This window comes from Podarcis pityusensis (assembly GCF_964106645.2).
Source record: "Podarcis pityusensis genome assembly, chromosome: 2".
In the NCBI taxonomy this organism is placed as follows: domain Eukaryota; kingdom Metazoa; phylum Chordata; class Lepidosauria; order Squamata; family Lacertidae; genus Podarcis; species Podarcis pityusensis.
In genome coordinates, this window is record NC_138029.1 from 12,121,809 (window position 1) to 12,139,976 (window position 18,168).

An 18,168-nucleotide genomic window follows, 5' to 3' on the forward strand; every position below is an offset into this window, starting at 1 on the left:
TTTGGGGGGGGGGGAAATAAAGAAAAAGAAATTTATTTCCCCCCAGGCGTGGGGGAAGCCCGAGCTTTCCCAGCCCTGAGAACAGCCTGCTATCCGCAAGCCTAGGGAGCCCAGCGGGAAGTTGCGCCGGTCTCCCCAGGCTTGCGGAAAGCTGCGCGAAGCCCGGGACTGTAGGCAGCTATGCGCAGCCCTCGGAAGTCGCGCCGGTCTCCCGAGGGTTGCGCAGAGCTTCCTGAAGCCTGGAGAGCTAGAGGGGTCGGTGCGCACCGACCCCTCTCGCTCTCCAGGCTTCAGTGAAAGCCTGCATTCGCCCCATAGGACGCACACACATTTCCCCTTCATTTTTGGAGGGGAAAAAGTGCGTCCTATAGGACGAAAAATACGGTTTTGTGGCAGGGCATTTGGCAACTGAGAGGCCTCTGTTGAGAAGGCCTAGGATTGTACTGTTGTTTCTTAGGTTTCTTATCCACTCAATGCAAAATTAAAGTTTAAGGAAGATTGGGAAACATTTATTGACTACAGTGGTACCTCGGGTTAAGTACTTAATTCGTTCCGGAGGTCTGTTCTTAACCTGAAACTGTTCTTAACCTGAAGCACCACTTTAGCTAATGGGGCCTCCTGCTGCCGCCGCGCCGCCGGAGCACAATTTCTCTTCTTATCCTGAAGCAAAGTTCTTAACCTGAAGCACTATTTCTGGGTTGGTGGAGTCTGTAACCTGAAGCGTATGTAACCTGAGGTACCACTGTATATGGAAAAGAGCTGTGTAGAACCAAAAACACTGGCAGCATTAAGATAAATTCAACAGAGTGAATAATTTTGGATGGATGTAAACATGATTTGAATGGTTAGAGTAAAATATGCAGGGATGTATGTGATATGTAAAATGAACCATGGAAAGAGAAGAAGGGAAGTCACTGGATATTCTAAAGTTTGTAAAATGTTTATTTGAAGTTGTGAAACAGAATTTAATAAAATTACTACACACACACACAAAATACAAAATTAAAATTGGTTGAAACAACTTCATAATTGGAAGAATGGGATGAGTCTGTATGTATATGTGCATTTGTGTGTGTTGTATTGTGGGAAAAAACCTAGGTGGACTGAAGCCCACTTTATCGTCTATATTGAGGTATATCTTTAATATCTTCAATATATTCTCAGTTGGCAGTGAGGGAGAGGTAGGGGATTCATATTTATGTGTGTTACGCACACATGCATGAGCAAAGAGAGAAAATGTGAAATGCAAAAAGCATAGAATTCCTCAAGGTTGTGATGTGATGTAACCTTTGGGTATAGGGCGGTATAGAAATAAAATAAATAAATAAATATTCCCCCCCCCCTTTCTGATTTTTATTGAGTTTTGTGCAAATATAAACAAGACGAGACATAGCAAACAAATCTACAGAAAACAAAAAAAAGAAAAACGGGGGGGGGGGGGAAGAAAAGCAAATCATGAACAAAAATGAAATGAATTTAACTATACAATACTATCCAAAACATCAATTCTCAAACAAAATACTTTCCATTTTGGAATAGATCTCTTTTGTTATCATATTTTCAACTTCCATCTACCTCTCCACAATTCATTCTATCTATCTGATACAGTTTTTTCCTGTATTTCAATTCCTGTCCTCATCTTGGAAACATTTTTTCTATTTACAGATTTATTCTAGGCACAACCATATTTTGCTTGTTGAATCTTGTCTCATTAGACAAGTGTTAAAGCGTTCCCACTCCTTTTGGACTACATCGATTGCTTTATTCCTTAATTATTTGGTCATTTTTGCGAGTTCCAAGTATTCGCTTAACTTTAATTCCCATTCTTATCTAGCAGAGATTAGATGAATGATTGAATGAATGAATGTGGGAAGTACCTCCTCCTCCTGTCAGTACTGAAACCGGATTGTTGCAGCATGCTTCCATGTCCTTTTGGGTCATTTTGCTGTGGCCTTTCCTTCCAGGCCAAGTATCAAGATCATCCAGAGCAACTGGCCAACTTCATTGATGGCTTGCTGAGAGAAGAGCAAGGGATCCTCGCAGAAGCCTTGGCTGGGTCGCGGGTAAGAGAAACTCGCTTATAATAAAATAATAATAATTTATTATTTATACCCCGCCCATCTGGCTGGGTTTCCCCAGCCACTCTGGGCGGCTTCCAACAGAACACTAAAATACAATAACCTATTAAACACTAAAAGCTTCCCTAAACAGGGCTGCCTTCAGATGTCTTCTAAAAGTCTGGTAGTTGTTTTTCTCTTTGACATCTGGTGGGAGGGCGTTCCACAGGGCGGGTGCCACTACTGAGAAGGCCCTCTGCCTGGTTCCCTGTAGCTTTGCTTCTCGCAGTGAGGGAACCGCCAGAAGGCCCTCGGCGCTGGACCTCAGTGTCCGGGCAGAACGATGGGGGTGGAGACGCTTGGTGCTCATGCTGGGCTGCCAGATATGCTCCTTGTGCTACAGTTCTCCTCATCCTCCTTCCGAGCGGCACAATGTCTCTTGGTCACAGCCCTAGTTTGTTGGAAGCTTCCACCTCCTTAATTTCCTCCCATCGTTTGCTCTCAGCACATGCTTCTGTTCAGTACAGTGGTACCTCAGGTTAAGTACTTAATTCGTTCCGGAGGTCCATTCTTAACCTGAAACTGTTCTTAACCTGAAGCACCACTTTAGCTAATGGGGCCTCCCACTGCCGCCACATCGCTGCTGCGCGATTTCTGTTCTCATCCTGAAGCAAAGTTCTTAACCTGAAGGACTATTTCTGGGTTAGCGGAGTCTGTAACCTGAAGCGTATGTAATCTGAGGTACCACTGTATTTATGCCACGAGTTGGCAAGGTTTACCGGCCATGGGCCGAATCACTCCCACAGAGATTGTCCGTGGCCCGGTCTGGTGCAATGCGATGCTGGAAATCGCATCTGCGCATGTCTGCGGTGCCGGAAATCGCTTCTGCACATGCCCAGACGCCGAAAATCACACATGCGCAGAAGCGATTTTTGGCGTCTGGACATGCGCACACGCAATTTCCAGTGTGGCTCGGTTCAGGGGTGGCTCATGAGCTGGTAAAACGGTCTTTGTGGGCCTCATCTGGCCTATGGGCCACACGTTGCCGACCCCTGATTTTCACTGAAAGTGAGCCATACTAGTTACTAAATTGTACAGTAGTACCTCGGGTTACATACGCTTCAGGTTACAGATGCTTCAGGTTACAGACTCCGCTAACCCAGAAATAGTACCTCAGGTTAAGAACTTTGCTTCAGGATGAGAACAGAAATTGTGCTCTGGCGGCGTGGCAGCAGCAGGAGGCTCCATTAGCTAAAGTGGTGCTTCAGGTTAAGAACAGTTTCAGGTTAAGAACAGACCTCCGGAACAAATTAAGTACTTAACCTGAGGTACCACTGTACTGTGAGGTGCCTTTACTTGCTTTTTTTGCATCCATGTTTTCAGTTTGCATCTTAGAACTGACCTTGGCATTGGAAAATTTGCCAGATCTGCGCTCACTCTCTCTCTCACTCACACACTGGTGTTACGGTAGCGAATAGAAGAATGGTCCAGATAAGCGAGTAATAAGAGCAGTGATGTGTGGTTGACAGAAAGAAGAACAGGGAAGTATTCACGTAAGGTGCAGGTGGTCAGTCCCTTTTGAATTTGTTTTTCAAATGAATTTTCACAACAGTGAGGGCTAGAAACTTTAAAACGGCTGACACCTTTGGGGCTCTACAACAGGCTTGCTTTCTGTGTGCGTGGAACTGGAGAAGATGGGCAATCCTAGGCACATACTATCTCTGTGTGCCTTCTGCAGTGATGATCCTCAGCACCAGTGCATAGTTTCCAAGTCCATCTGTTTTGTTTCCTCTCCCTCCCTCTGCAGGCACGGGTGGAACCACCCCCTAGTGCCTCTGTGGTCCTCAACCCACATCACAACATTGAGAGCCGGCTCATGGATATGCGAAGGGCTATTCAGGTGAGAGTGTGTGTGTAATACCTGCTGGGTTGCTTCCCTTTGGTTGCAGTGTCATTTGCAGGGATTTCCAATTCTTGGATGTGTTAATTCAACAGATCCTGTACGCCACCCATTTTGTGTGCAATATGCTGTGATCCTCTTCCTGACCCTGTTCATGTAGTAGATGCCAGGAGCTATAGCTGATATAAATGCAGTGTATTTGTACAGACTCCCTCCCCTCCCATGACCTGTTGCAGGGTTTAATTTAGTTTTTTATATTATTATTATTATTATTATTATTATTATTATTATTATCGTAACGGGGTGAGCTTCCGTTGCTCGGTTCCTGCTCCTGCCAACCTAGCAGTTTGAAAGCACGTCAAAGTGCAAGTAGATAAATAGGTATCACTCCAGCGGGAAGGTAAACGGCGTTTCCGTGTGCTGCTCTGGTTTGCCAGAAGCAGCTTAGTCATGCTGGCCGCATGACCCGGCAGCTGTACGCCGGCTCCCTCGGCCAGTAAAGCGAGATGAGCGCCGCAACCCCAGAGTCGGTCACGACTGGACCTAATGGTCAGGGGTCCCTTTACCTTAGGCTTCCTTTTCCCCCAGGCATGTTGCTGGGTTTCAGATGGCTCTCAGGGCATGAGCATATTTGCATAATATTTGCATATTGTAATTTTTTTAATAGAGGGATGCAAATGTAAGTGGTGGGTGACTGGGGTCTTCATCCCACTATATCATTTTCATCCCACTATATCATTAAGAATATCAAAACCGTTTACAAAAATATCTGCATATAATAAAAGCACACACGCAAAAATTAAAACTGTAGCTCATCAGCTAACGGTCATGGAAAGATGGGTTCTGAATCGCCTGCGTAAACCTGCCAGAATTGAAAGGTTTTCAGCAGGTGTTTAGAGGTTGAAACAGAAGGTGCTTGCTGAATCTCTGCTGGAAAAGCTTTTTGCAGGCCTGGTCCGATGACACTAAAGGCTCTATTTCCTGTTGATGTCAAAAGAACCTCGCCAACTTGGGGCAGAGCCAACGTGCGGTTTGGTAAATGTGAAGCTTGAACGGAGCTTACAGAGAGAAATGCTTTTTTCCTGAATAGCAAATACTTCCTGTAGGCCTATACAAATTGGCTGAGTGTTGAAATGGTTTAGCCCCTTTGGTAAATATCTCCTGATCTAGGCCATTCCCCTGCTTAAGGGAAATTGGGAGGGGGACCCTCAAAAGTAAATAATGGGGGTCCCACCCCTACAACTTGATTTGGAATAGGCTTGGAAAAAGGGATTGTCAACCTCCCCCCAAGAGAAAACGTGTTGTTTCCGTTGGCCCCTTAGTCCAGTGCAAAGTTCAGACCCTGTTTGTGCCTGTTGATGCCTTTGGGAGTGCTGAGCGGTCTGAGACTTCCGCCTCAATTTACCCGGTTGTGGAGGCGGCAACTGATGGCGGGTCTTATGTGAGGCCCTCAAATGCTGCCCCGGCAGAAATCATGGGAATTTACTGGGGCAGTATTTGAAGGTGGCCTTTTAGAGGTCTTGCCATAACATCTGTTGCCACACAGATCACAATGCGCTCCCTGTCCCACACACTTCAGTTTTTCTCTCACAACCTCCTGTTTTTTAAAAAAGGGGTAGTTGCATCCCTTCACTCCCATTTTGGGAATAGGCAGCTGCTAGTCTGGCCAGAGTTGGTTATTATTATTATTATTAATACACCACCCATCTGGCTGGGTTTCCCCAGACACTCTGGGCACCTCCCAACAGAATATTAAAAACACAATAAAGCATCAAACATTCAAAACTTCCCTAAACAGGGCTGCCTTCAGATGTCTTCTAAAAGTCAGATAGTTGTATATTTCCTTGACATCTGATGGGAGGGCGTTCCACAGGGCGGGTGCCACTACCGAGAAGGCCCTCTGCCTGGTTCCCTGTAGCTTCACTTCTCGCAGTGAGGAAACCGCCAGAAGGCCCTCAGAGCTGGACCTCAGTGTCTGGGCTGAATGATGGGGGTGGAGATGCTCCTTCAGGTATACTGGGCCGAGGCCGTCTAGACAACAGACAGGCGCTCGGTGTGGGAGTGGGTGGGCTCCTGTTTAGCCCTTACTCTTCAGGGTGGGTTGTCATGCAGGCAGGGCATCCCTGGTCCCACCTGTTTGGAGTTGCTTGCTTTGACTGAGAATGCCACCTGGTTCTGCTCCATAGGGCCTGAAATGTTCCGTAGGCCATCTTGAAGATCTGCAGGATGCCTTTGACTTCCGTTACAAGACGCACCAGATGTTGGGTGAGGAATGCAAGAAGAGTTCACCTAGTCCAGCATCCTGTTCTCCCAGTGGCCAGTCAGATACCCTTGGGGAGTCTGCAAGCAATACACAGTCCTCCATCCACCTGTGATTTCCTTCAACTGGTATTCAGAGGCATGGCTAAGATTGGAGGAGAACTGTTCTCTTCAACTGTCCTTAATTGCTGGGGATGGTCTCTTTTAAAAACAGACAACTTGCCCTGATTTCTCTTGCAAAGTCCACAATCTTTGCCTTCCTGTCTTCTGATTTCCATGCCACATGCCTAAAAACAGCTGGCAGGTGTGGGTACGTGGGTTTCTGTGTGCCGAACCATTGTGGTGTCTCTAATCTTCCAGCTTAGATTCTGTAGATGCCTCCATCTTTCACATCTCCCCTTTACAAACTCTAGTGGGCTAGCCATGCCAATCTATTGTGGCAACAAATAAACAAAAAAAATAAATTGAGGCACTTTGAAGACTTATTTATTGACGGGACTTTTTGCAAAGCAAGGAAAGAGAGAGTTACTGTCACACCAAAACAGCGACTGAAAGCAAAACTCTCTGGTCCTGAATGGGGTAACTGTGCCCCTGAAGGACCAGGTGCGCAGCCTGGGAGTCATTTTGGACTCACAGCTGTCCATGGGGGCGCAGGTTAAGTCTGTGTCCAGGGCAGCTGTCTACCAGCTCCACCTGGTATGCAGACTGAGACCCTACCTGCCTTCAGACTGTCTCGCCAGGGTGGTGCATGCTCTAGTTATCTCCCGCTTGGACTACTGCAACGTGCTCTACGTGGGGCTACCTTTGAAGGTGACCCGGAAACTGCAATTAATCCAGAATGTGGCAGCTAGACTGGTGACTGGGAGTGGCCACCAGAACCACATAACACCAGTCCTCTGAGAGCTGCATTGGCTCCCAGTACGTTTCCAAGCACAATTCAAAGTGTTGATGCTGACCTTTACAGCCCTAAATGGCCTTGGTCCTGTATACCTGAAGGAGCGTCTCCACCCCCATCTTTCACCTGGACACTGAGATCCAGCGCCGAGGGCCTTCTGGCGGTTCCCTCATTGCGAGAAGTGAGGTTACAGGGAACCAGACAGAGGGCCTTCTCGGTAGTGGCGCCCGCCCTGTGGAACACCCTCCCTTCAGATGTGAAGGAAATAAGCAGCTATCTTATCTTTAAAAGACATCTGAAGGCAGCCCTGTTTAGGGAAGTTTTTAATATTTGATGCTGAGTTGTTTTTAAAACTCGATTGTGAGCCACCTAGAGTAGCTGGGGAAACTGGAGTATAAATAATATATTATTATTATTATAAAATTATTATAAAGAACCCACAAAGGAAGCACATCCGTAATGTGCCTTGTGTTTCCTGTCTACCCTTGCTGGCTGGCGAGACGCCAGGAACCGAACTTCCCCGAGGCAATAGTTGGCAGCTTCCGGTGGGTCCTTCTTGGCTTGGAAGTAGCTACCGCCGACCTCACCCGTGGTATTAAATGCAATTTTTCTCTTGCAGGAAGTACACTCACTCCTGAGGTTGCAGCCCAAAGAACACGGGCATTGCAGGACATGGTGAATAATGTGAACCGTTGCCGCAAAGTGAGTCTGAACACTATCTTTCTCTCTCTCTTTTCCAATGATATTTTATTAAGTTTCAACATTTTTAACACATGCAATAAAATCACAATTTCGTCTTTTCTCTTATTTATTTTTTTTACTTCCCATCCCATTTTCCATGGAGTTGTTGTTTCTGCCCTTCTGCTGCTCCCTGCCTCCTATCAAATCATAGCCACAATATTATATTCTAATTGCTTCTGTGGCTTGTAGCTCAAATCCTGCTCCTGAGCTCATCATACTATAGTATTTCTTTAAACTGTCTGAGAAAGGCATCCATTATTCCATGAAACACTCATCATGAGATCCTCTTAATTTTGCCCATCCTGCATCGTCTACCTTACCCATTCTTCTTTGGTGGGAACTTCTTCTGCCTTTATTTCTGTGCATAAAGAATCCTAGCTGCAGTTGTTACATACATAAATAACAAACTTTGGGGGTATTTCTGCCCCTATAATCCCTAACAGAAATACTTCAGGGTGGTTGTTTTTCCCCATGCTCACTTTAAACATCTTTTTTATCTCGTCATGTATCATTTCCCAAAACACAGTGGTACCTTGGTTCCTGAACGGCTTAGTTGTCAAACAAATCGTCTCCCAAACACCACAAACCCGGAAGTAAGTGTTGCGGTTTACGAATGCTTTTTGGAAGCCGAAAATGTTCCACTTGAGTGCAGGAAATTCCTGCGGCCGATCGGAAGCCACCTTCTAACAGTTTTGGGAGTCAAATGGACTCCAAGGACGGTTTAAATTTGAGAACCAAGGTACCACTGTACCCTTGTGATGTACCCTATTTTTCGCTCTGTAAGACGCACTTTTCCCCTGCTAATAAGTAAGGGGAAATGTGTTTGCGTCTTATGGAGCAAATGCAGGCTGCGCAGCTATCGCTGAAGCCAGAAGAGCAAGAGGGATTGGTGCGCAGTGGTCCCTCTTGCTCTTCTGGCTTCAGCGATAGCCACGCAAAGCCTCTTGAGCGCAGCGGGAGCGCTCCTCCCTCTTCGCTCAAGAGGCTTTGCGTTGCTTTCTTGTTTCTTGTTTTCCTCCTCTTAAAACCAGATGCGTCTTATGGTCGGGTGTGTCTTATAGAGCGAAAAATACGGTATGTATCTTTCGCAATGTCTTCACTGTGCCAGGGACCGTAGGACCCTCAGTAATGCCTTGCTGCCTTTGCCACCCCACTTAGGCCTGTGTGTGTGGGTACACTCTTACTTATTCACAGTCTTTCTACCAGGAACTGCTGGATCGGATCAACGAGCTGCTAGGCCGCTCCGATACCCTGAGGGACTTTCTGCTGGTGGAGCTAGCGGTGTGGCAAGACTGCCAGCGGCGGGCGTGTATTGGGGACAATTGTGACACCAGCTTGACAGAACTGGAGAAGTGGTAAGTCTCAATGGGAAGGTCTGCAGTAAGTTCGCCTGCACCTCCAGCCTGTGCTCCTACCATCTGTTTTGCTTCACCGTAGGTTCACCGGGAGTGCTGAGAACCTCTTCCATTTGTTGCTGCTGCTTCGCACCCTGGAGGAGCTGCGCCAGAAGGTGTCCTATGAAGGAGATCCCCTGCGGGTCCAGTTGCCCCAGCAGGAGAAGCGGCTGAAAGAGCAAATTGCCTGTCTTCTGAAAAGGTGCCAAGAGGAAGGGAGGGCACCCGTCGAATAAGGGGAGACAAGGAAGTGAGTAGGGGGAGATTGTGGGTGCTGAAGATCTTTCTGCTTTCTCCCCAGTGCATTTGTGGTGGAGATTCAGCCTTCCATGCCATTGCCCAACCGCCGGCCTCTGGTGCTGAGAACCAGCAATAAGTTCTCTGTCCGTGCCAGGTGAGGAGAGAGGTCCTTAATCCAGCAGTGGCTTCCAGGTGGCGGCCATTTTGGAATGAATTAAAAACCACTGGGCAAACAGCTTGGGGTTCTCCAGTTGTTGTCAGGCTGCCATTGGCCCCAGCCAGCATGGCCAGGGGGCAGAGGCAGTTCTGTCCTCCACCAGGGCCTTTTCAGTGATGGCTCCGACCTGGTGGAATGCTCTGTCCCATGAGACTAGGGCCCTTCAGGATTTAACCTCCTTCTGTCGGGCCTGTAAGACAGAGCTATTCCACCTGGCCTTTAATTTGAATTCAGCCTGATCTTTTATTTCCCTTCCCTCCCCCTCCCATTTTATGAAGATTACCCTCTCTGAGACCCCACAGCTAATTCTCTCCTGGCCTCCTCGCTGGCCCAAGTAGGACCAATTCAGCCAGCTAGCCCTGGGGAGTATCTAATTGATTTTTATTGTTATTCATGTTTTTATACTGTATTTTATGCTGCTTTTATAATTAAGTGTTTTAAAGTGCTTTAAATTTGTTGTTAGCTGCCCTGAGCCTGGTTTTTGAACCGGGAAGTTGTTGTTTAGTCGTTTAGTCGTGTCCGACTCTTCGTGACCCCATGGACCAGCGAACGCCAGGCACCTCTGTCCTCGAACCGGGAAGGGCAGGGTATAAATAAAAATTTATTATTATTATTATTATTATTATTATTATTATTATTATTATTATGACAGTGCAGCCATTTCCACCCCACTGGGCACTGAGCTTAGGGGGCACTGCGGTACGTCACAACTTCGACCTAGTGAATTGAGCAGAACGGGAGGGAGGAATGGGGTGCCGGATTTTGGCCTTGCGCAGGGCGTTACTGAAATTTGAAAGACCAAAGCCAGCCCCTGCCCAGCACAGGGATGAATTGGACTTAGGAGGCCAGCAACTTCTTGGATGGTCACTGTTTCCGCTATCCCTGATGGAAGAGGTGATTGGATCAGGAGGCTTCTGATTATATGCATCCAAGAGACATATTCAGCAAAGCACATTGCACTAAAAGCCATTGAATTTTAAAATGAGGGAGCAGGGAAGATTTGGTTCAGGAAGGACAGAGGCCTGCTGTCAGTGAGGCCTGGTGGTGGGGTTGTGGCAAGGTTGCCAACAGCAGGTGGCACCAGATCCCACTAATTCTACATTTGCTCCCATCCTCCGTCCTGCTGAAAAATGGAGATTTAAGGAGGAAACAGAGCCAGGCTCACACTTGCCCTTACGGAGCGAAACTCCGCTGCCTGCCACTTTTGATCTTGTGGGTTATAACAAACTGTTGTTGCCACTTAATTCAGGCTCCTGGTGAAGCTCCTGGATCGAAACCACCCGATGGAGGTGAAGATTGAGATCGACCGGTGGGTTCCTCTTGGTGAAGTGCCAAGGTTTTGGTTTTGGTTTCATTTTATAGTCGCATGGGCAGGGCTGAAGATTGCAGTGGTGCGACTTGTGGGGAGGGCATAGGGCTGGGTCATCTTCCGCTAAAAACTCTTTCTTTTTCTTCATCTCTTGCAGGAACGCTGCTAATTTGGAAAGGTAAGCAACAGCTGTGGAAAGGCAATGGAAAATAGTGAGCCTTGCCCATTGGGAGGCTGGTGGTGGGGTACAAGTTCTGATTTGGCACCTACATGGCAGAGGAAGGGGCAGGCTTTTGCTTACCCAGCAACTTGGGGCCCCTTGAGCCAGTATGGTGTAGTGGTTAGGAGCAGTAGTCTCGTAATCTGGTGAACCGGGTTCGCTTCCCCGCTCCTCCACATGCAGCCGTTGGGTGACCTTGGGCTAGTCACACTTCTCTGAAGTCTCTCAGCCCCACTCACCTCACAGAGTGTTTGTTGTGGGGGAGGAAGGGAAAGGAGAATGTGAGCCGCTTTGAGACTCCTTTGGGTAGTGATAAAGCGGGCTATCAAATCCAAACTCTTCTTCTCTTGCCATCTTTCTTATTTATGCTCTTGATGTTTTTGCGATGCGCATATGCAAACCCTGCTTTCAGTCCTCTAAAAGTTTCAGGGTAGACATACACTCATACCTCGGGTTACAGACGCTTCAGGTTGCACGTTTTCGTGTTATGGACGTGCCGAAACACGAAAGTACCGGAATGGGTTACTTCCAGGTTTTGGCGCATGCGCATGCACAGAAACACAAAATCATGCTTTGCGCATGCGCAGAAGTGCCAAATCACAACCCGTGCGTGCGCAGACGCGGCGCTGCGGGTTGCGGACGCTGCGGGTTGCGGACGTGCCTCCTGCACGGATCACGTTCGCAACCTGAGCGTCCACTGTATTGCTTTGATTCCAATCAGTGCATCTCCCGTAACTTCCTGCTGAAATCCCATAACTCTTCGTACCAAAAAAACATGTTCCAGGTTGTTGTTTATTTATCTTGTTTTTTTTGAACTGAAGTGCAGGTGCCCCACCAAACGGCAATAATGTAATTAAGGTTAGAGGGGCATCGCGATACAACTAATAAACTAGAATGGTGATTGGACAGTCCAATACAAATTGACCACAAAAGTATTATTGTTGCATCCAATCGCATGTTGCAGAATTCCTCTACAAAACACACACACCAGTTTGGAGATGGTGATGTGAAATTTGCTTGCTTGCATGGTAGGGAAATTGGCAGCAGGGAGGTGTCTTCTGGGATGTAGAAAAGGCTCGATCCAAGTCATTGCTCATGAAAGCTGAACCCCAGAACTGGTGCACATGAGCAGAAGGAAACATGGCAGCTGGGCTTCCTATTCTGCTGTTTGAGCAGAATAAAAGTAAAGGGACCCTGACCATTAGGTCCAGTCATGGCCGACCCTGGCTTTATTGGCCAAGGGAGCCGGCGTACAGCTTCCGGGTCATGTGGCCAGCAGGACTAAGCCGCTTCTGGCGAACCAGAGCAGTGCACAGAAACGCCGTTTACCTTCCCGCCAGAGCGGTACCTATTTATCTACTTGCACTTTGACATGCTTTCGAACTGCTACGTTGGCAGGAGCAGGGACCGAGCAACGGGAGCTCACTCGAATCGCGGAGATTCGAACCGCTGACCTTCTGATTGGCAAGTCCTAGGCTCTGTGGTTTAACCCACAGCGCCACCCGCGTCCCTTCTTGAGCAGAATAGCATAACAATAAAACTCAACCTGACTATAAACTTGTTACTGGCCAGCTGGGAATGGCAAGCTTTCACAGATTACGTGTGTGTGTGTGTGTGCACGCGCTTTTTAAAATCTCTCCCTCTCTCATTTGTAGGTTTCGGAGGTTCAACATCTTGCCGTCAACCACCAAAACCATGGTGATGGACCGGCCCCAGGTGGAGGGGCTCATCTGTGACTTCAAGTACATTGTAAGGGCCTGGTGATGGGGGAGATGCAAAACTCTTGTGTGTTTGCAGCTCTGGGATGGGAATTTGTGTTTGTGCAGCTGTGGTGGAAGAAAGACTTGACAATTCAAGTCTTGATCTCTGGGATGACTCACTGTTACCCTGTGCCTCAAACCCCACCCACCTACCCCAATTTTTTCCTGCTACTGTGGTTGCCACACAATTCTGAACAACGTGCGGCAAAATAAATATGGAAGACATTTTGGCCAGCTCTTTTTGAGACTTTCTTCCTCCATTCTATGTGGCTCAAACAAGAAATGTGTTAGGGAGGGGGGTTATTGGGTCATTCTTGTTTTTGTTTTTATTATTTATTTTGTGATTTTATATTGTGATTTTATTTTGAGAACTGCCCTGAGACCTGCGGATATAGGGTGGTATACAAATTTAATAAATAGTAGTAGTAGTAATAAGAAAAAGAATAAAATTGACTTTCCCTGACCGTTCTTTTTATTTCCTCTGACATGATACCTAGGAGAAAGGATTCTGGGTTTTTTTTCCAATGAAAATCTAAACATCTTTTTCAGTTCGTTATAGATATATTTATGTATGCAACTACGGCGGCAAATTTATTGATTGCCAAAAATTGGAAAAGTAGCAGCGTCCCAACTAAAACAGACTGGTTATATAAAATGATGGAATACTTCCTGTCAGGGAACTGCCATCGGAAGGAAGGGAAGTGAAAGGGCTCACACAGGTTGAGAGAGACTCAGCAGCTGAAGAGGGAACCAGTAGGGGGAGAGGAGTTGAGCTGAGGGAAAGGGAGCTGGAGGGATGGCTCAGAGACACTTCCAGCGAAAACAGTGGGGAGGTTTCAGGACCTCCTGTAGGGACACCCACTCCTCGCCGGAAACTGTCACGCAGAGAGTCCAGAAGACGTGTTTCCGTTAAGGAGCTTTTATGTTGGAAGCGATTCCGAAAGCAACCACTGTCGGAATCTGCCAGCGACTGACGGAGCCATGTTTAAGGGGCTCCGTTACAGACAGAGGTTTGCAAACTTGACCAAACTCTGAGGGACTAGGATTTTACACACAAGCAGCTCATCGTCCCATCACAGCATTCCGACAGTCTTCGTGAGCAGCTTGTGCAGGAGAAGGCATCATGAGCAACCCAGCCGGAACCGGAGAAGCAGGAGCTGGAGCGGGTCCAAGCCTGGAAGAAAGGTACCGGGTGTTGGAGGTCCAGCTAGCGCTGCAGACGGCGAGGCTTGAGGAGAGGAGGGCTCAGGATGCAGACAAAAAGGGGAAAGACACCCAGCTCGTCAGAAAGGTACCAGGATTGGTGCAGAAGTTTGGGGGGGAGCCCAAAGACTATCATGGCTTTCGGACAGAGATGCAATATGCCCTCAATCTGCAGTTTGATGAATTCCCTGACGAGGAATCACGAGTGGCTTTCGTGATTGGGCATCTTGAAAAGGGGGCGAGAGACTGGGTTAGACCCCTGATGGCAGCGAATAGTGACGTCCTAAAGGACACGATGAAGTTCTTTCGCGCCATGGATCTGATGTTTTCCAGCGATATTGAACAGGGAGTGGTCCGCAGACAGTTAATGGCTTGCAAACAGGGGAGCCGATCTGTCCGTGAGTACTGGACTGAGTTCACCATGTTGATCCATAAATTGGGGTGGGATCTATCGGCAGAACCCATTCAAATGCTCTTTGAAGAAGGGCTTTCTTCGGCTGTGAAAGACGAACTTTCCCGGGCGCCCAGGGCGGAGTCTATGGACCAGCTGACCAAATCAGCGCTGACCATAGGAGCGCGCCAGGAGGCGAGAGCATTGGAGAGGCGGGAAGGGAAGGGGGAACGTTGGAAGGAGTTCCGCATTCCAGACATTCCAGAGCCAACTTTCCCGCCGGCAGAGCCGATGGAAATCGGAACAGCGCGCGCGCGCGCAGTTTCAAAGCCCAGTGAGGGGGGAAAGAAGGAGGGAAAAGGCGCCCGGAAATGCTATCTCTGCCAACAGCCAGGTCACTTTGCCAGAGTCTGCCCCCAGAGGAAGGAATGGCAAGGGATGGTAGGAGCTGTGGAGGGAAGAGAGGAAGAAATACCGAAGCAAGTAAAAGCCAACGCCTGGCTGCCACCGTCGGGGCACAGCAGCCAGGCCAAAGAGCAGTGAAAGTGCCCACGCCAGAACCTCCTAAACCCGCCCTAGTGATAGAAGTGGCGCTAGAGCTGCCAAACGGACACCCTCTAAAGATAAAGGCGCTGTTGGACTCAGGCAGCTCCTGCAATTTCATGAGCAAAGAGTTTGCAGCTGAACACCAGATACAGACGATCCCTTTAAGCAGCCCCCTGCAGGTGACCACGATCGATGGCAGGGAGCTGTTGGGAGGAGAAGTCAGCTTGCAGACCGTCCCAATGATAATGAAGGTGGCAAGGCACACCGAACTGATAGCGTTTAATGTGGCCACCTTGGGAGGAGCTCCCATTATATTGGGGATGAGCTGGCTAGCGTTACATGATCCGCTGGTGGGCTGGCATCAGAGAGTGGTTTCTTTTGGTTCAGCACATTGCTTAGAACACTGCAAAGAGGGAAAGGGTTTGGCAGGGGCCCAAGCCACCCTAGCAGGGACTGAAGTAACGGAGAACGTGAAGGTACCACGACAATACGCAGATCTCCGCGACGTCTTCAGCGAAAGGGAAGCTGACCAACTACCCCCGCATAGACCCTTTGACTGTCAAATCAATTTACTCCCTGGGGCACAGCTCCCTGTAGGCAAGCTGTACGCCATGTCAGACAGAGAGATGCAGGAGCTAAGAGAGTTCATTGACAAGAACCTGAAGAGAGGGTTCATCAGAGAGTCCAGGGCGGTGGGGGGCAGCCCAGTGTTTTTTGTGGATAAAAAAAACACGAACAAGCCGAGGCTTGTGTGTGACTTCAGGGCCTTAAATGCAGTGTCAGAACCAGTGGCTTTCCCTATGCCCAGGATTGACGACATTTTGACAAGGGTCAGGAAGGGAAAGATTTTTACTAAACTGGACCTAAGGGGGGCGTACAACCTGATACGAATAAGGAAGGGGGATGAATGGAAAACCACCATGTTCACCCCTTTGGGGGCATTTGAATATTTAGTTATGCCCTTCGGCCTACAAGGAGGCTCCGCGTGCTTTCAATCGTTTATGAACCACGTCCTGGGGCCTTTGCTTTACAAGAATTGTGTGGCCTTCTTAGACGACGTGTTGGTGTATTCTGAGAATGAGGAGCAGCATGTGAGAGACGTCAGAGAAGTGTTGAGCAGGCTGCAAGCCAACCAGCTGTGGGTGAAACTGGAGAAGTGTCAGTTTCATACCAAGGAGGTGGAATTCCTGGGGTATCGCCTGTCAGACAAGGGATTGGCCATGGATCCCGGCAAGGTCCAGGCGGTGCTGGAATGGAAAACACCCAAAACAAGGAAGGATGTGCAGAGGTTCCTAGGATTTGGGAACTTCTATCGTAAGTTCATCCGAAACTTTGCCCACCTGACGGCGCCCATTACGGACTGTCTCAGCAGTAAGAAGAAGTTCGTTTGGACTGAGGAGGCGGAGCGAGCATTTGAGGAACTAAAAAGGGCCTTCGCCTCGGAACAACAACTCCTGCATGTGGATTTACAAAAACCGATGAGAGTGGAAACTGACGCATCAGACAGAGCTATTGGGGCGGTGCTTCTGCAGCCAGGGAAGGAGGAGTCAGAGTGGAGACCGTGTGCCTTTTTTTCGCGAAAGCTGAACAAATCCGAGAGGAACTACACGGTGTATGACCGAGAACTACTAGCCATTCATGAGGCGTTCCGGAGATGGAGGCACCTGCTAATTGGCGCACAACATAAGGTGCAAGTGTGCACTGACCACAAGAACCTAGAGTATTGGAGGACGGCACGAGTGCTCAACCAACGGCAAGTGAGATGGGCCCAGGAGTTCTCCAAATTTAACTTTGAGATTTGTTACGTGCCAGGCCCAGAGAACATTAGGGCGGACGCTCTCTCACGCAAACCTGAATATTTGGAGGGGGAGGGAGCACCCGAAGAGAGACATGTCATTCCAGAGGACCGCTGGGTGTGTGGGGCCGCATTGGTGGGACAAAGAGAACTGGTAGAGGAAACAGAGAATGATGAATACGCCCAGAATAAGCTCAGAGGTCTTAGGGGTGAGGGAGAGGAACCAGGGGGTTTCGAGGAAAGAAATGGAGCTTTGTATTACAAAGGGGCACTGTATATCCCTGAAGGAGACTTAAGGGGGAGGGTACTCAAGCAGTTGCACGACAGCCCCACGGCGGGGCATTTTGGACAACACAAAACCATGTGGTTGGTCACCAGGGAATTTTGGTGGCCTAAGGTGAGGGAAGATGTACGGGAGTATGTAAGAGGGTGTGAGCAATGCCAGCGAGCCAAAGGGGAGAGGCGGGCACCGGCGGGGCTATTAGAACCCTTACCAACCCCAGAACGACCTTGGGAGGCAGTGTCGATAGATTTTATGACTGATCTGCCGAAGTCCAAGGGGAAAACAGCCATCATGGTGGTGGTAGACCTACTAACAAAGATGTGCCACTTTGTAGCCTGCTCGCATGCAGTCACGGCGGAAGAGACAGCGAAGTTATTTGTAGAACACATTTTTAGGTTGCACGGGGTGCCATTGAGGGTGGTCTCAGACCGAGGAAAACAATTTACTTCCAGGTTCTGGAGGAAGCTCATGAGCTTACTGCAGGTGGAGGTCAACTTTTCGACTGCCCGGCACCCTGAAACCAACGGGCAGGCGGAAAGAGCAAACGGGGTCCTCCAGCAATACCTGAGGTGTTATGTCAATGACAGAGAGAATGACTGGGTAGAAAAGTTGGCGCTGGCGGAATTTGCCTACAACAATGCCGAGAATGTGTCCACAGGGATGAGCCCCTTCTTGGCTAATTATGGGTGTCATCCCAGGGCTTTCCCAGGGGGAGAAGGGGAGAGATGGGGTGTCCCGGCAGCCGAGCATTTTGTAGAAGAAATGGAAGCAATCCATCGTCAGCTCCAACTCAACTTAGAAAGGGCGAAGGAAGAATACAAGAGGCAGGCAGACAAGAACCGAAGGGAAGGTGAAACCATAAGGGTGGGAGATAGGGTGTGGCTGTCAACCCAAGGGTTGCCGTTCAAAGGAGGTTGTAAGAAATTAAGACCCAGGAGATTGGGTCCCTTTGAGGTCA

General features: G+C 48.5%; 2 protein-coding genes across 3 annotated transcripts in view; one reads left to right on the top strand and one right to left on the bottom strand.

Annotated features, from left to right (window-relative positions):
- STAT2 (signal transducer and activator of transcription 2) overlaps positions 1 to 18,168 on the top strand; it is a 48,519-nt gene that overhangs the window by 8,642 nt on the left and 21,709 nt on the right. For both annotated transcript variants that reach the window (XM_080994471.1, XM_080994472.1), the window contains exons 4-13: positions 1,965 to 2,063; positions 3,865 to 3,957; positions 6,144 to 6,222; positions 7,731 to 7,813; positions 9,059 to 9,207; positions 9,290 to 9,448; positions 9,548 to 9,640; positions 10,953 to 11,012; positions 11,170 to 11,190; positions 12,888 to 12,981. In XM_080994471.1, the coding sequence (XP_080850597.1) occupies positions 1,965 to 2,063; positions 3,865 to 3,957; positions 6,144 to 6,222; positions 7,731 to 7,813; positions 9,059 to 9,207; positions 9,290 to 9,448; positions 9,548 to 9,640; positions 10,953 to 11,012; positions 11,170 to 11,190; positions 12,888 to 12,981 (930 nt within the window). The remainder of the gene's footprint in view (positions 1 to 1,964; positions 2,064 to 3,864; positions 3,958 to 6,143; positions 6,223 to 7,730; positions 7,814 to 9,058; positions 9,208 to 9,289; positions 9,449 to 9,547; positions 9,641 to 10,952; positions 11,013 to 11,169; positions 11,191 to 12,887; positions 12,982 to 18,168) is intronic.
- Positions 1 to 18,168, bottom strand: part of IL23A (interleukin 23 subunit alpha) — a gene marked incomplete at its 5' end in the record, with an annotated part of 85,378 nt that overhangs the window by 5,021 nt on the left and 62,189 nt on the right. The gene's annotated exons all lie outside the window — the stretch shown is intronic.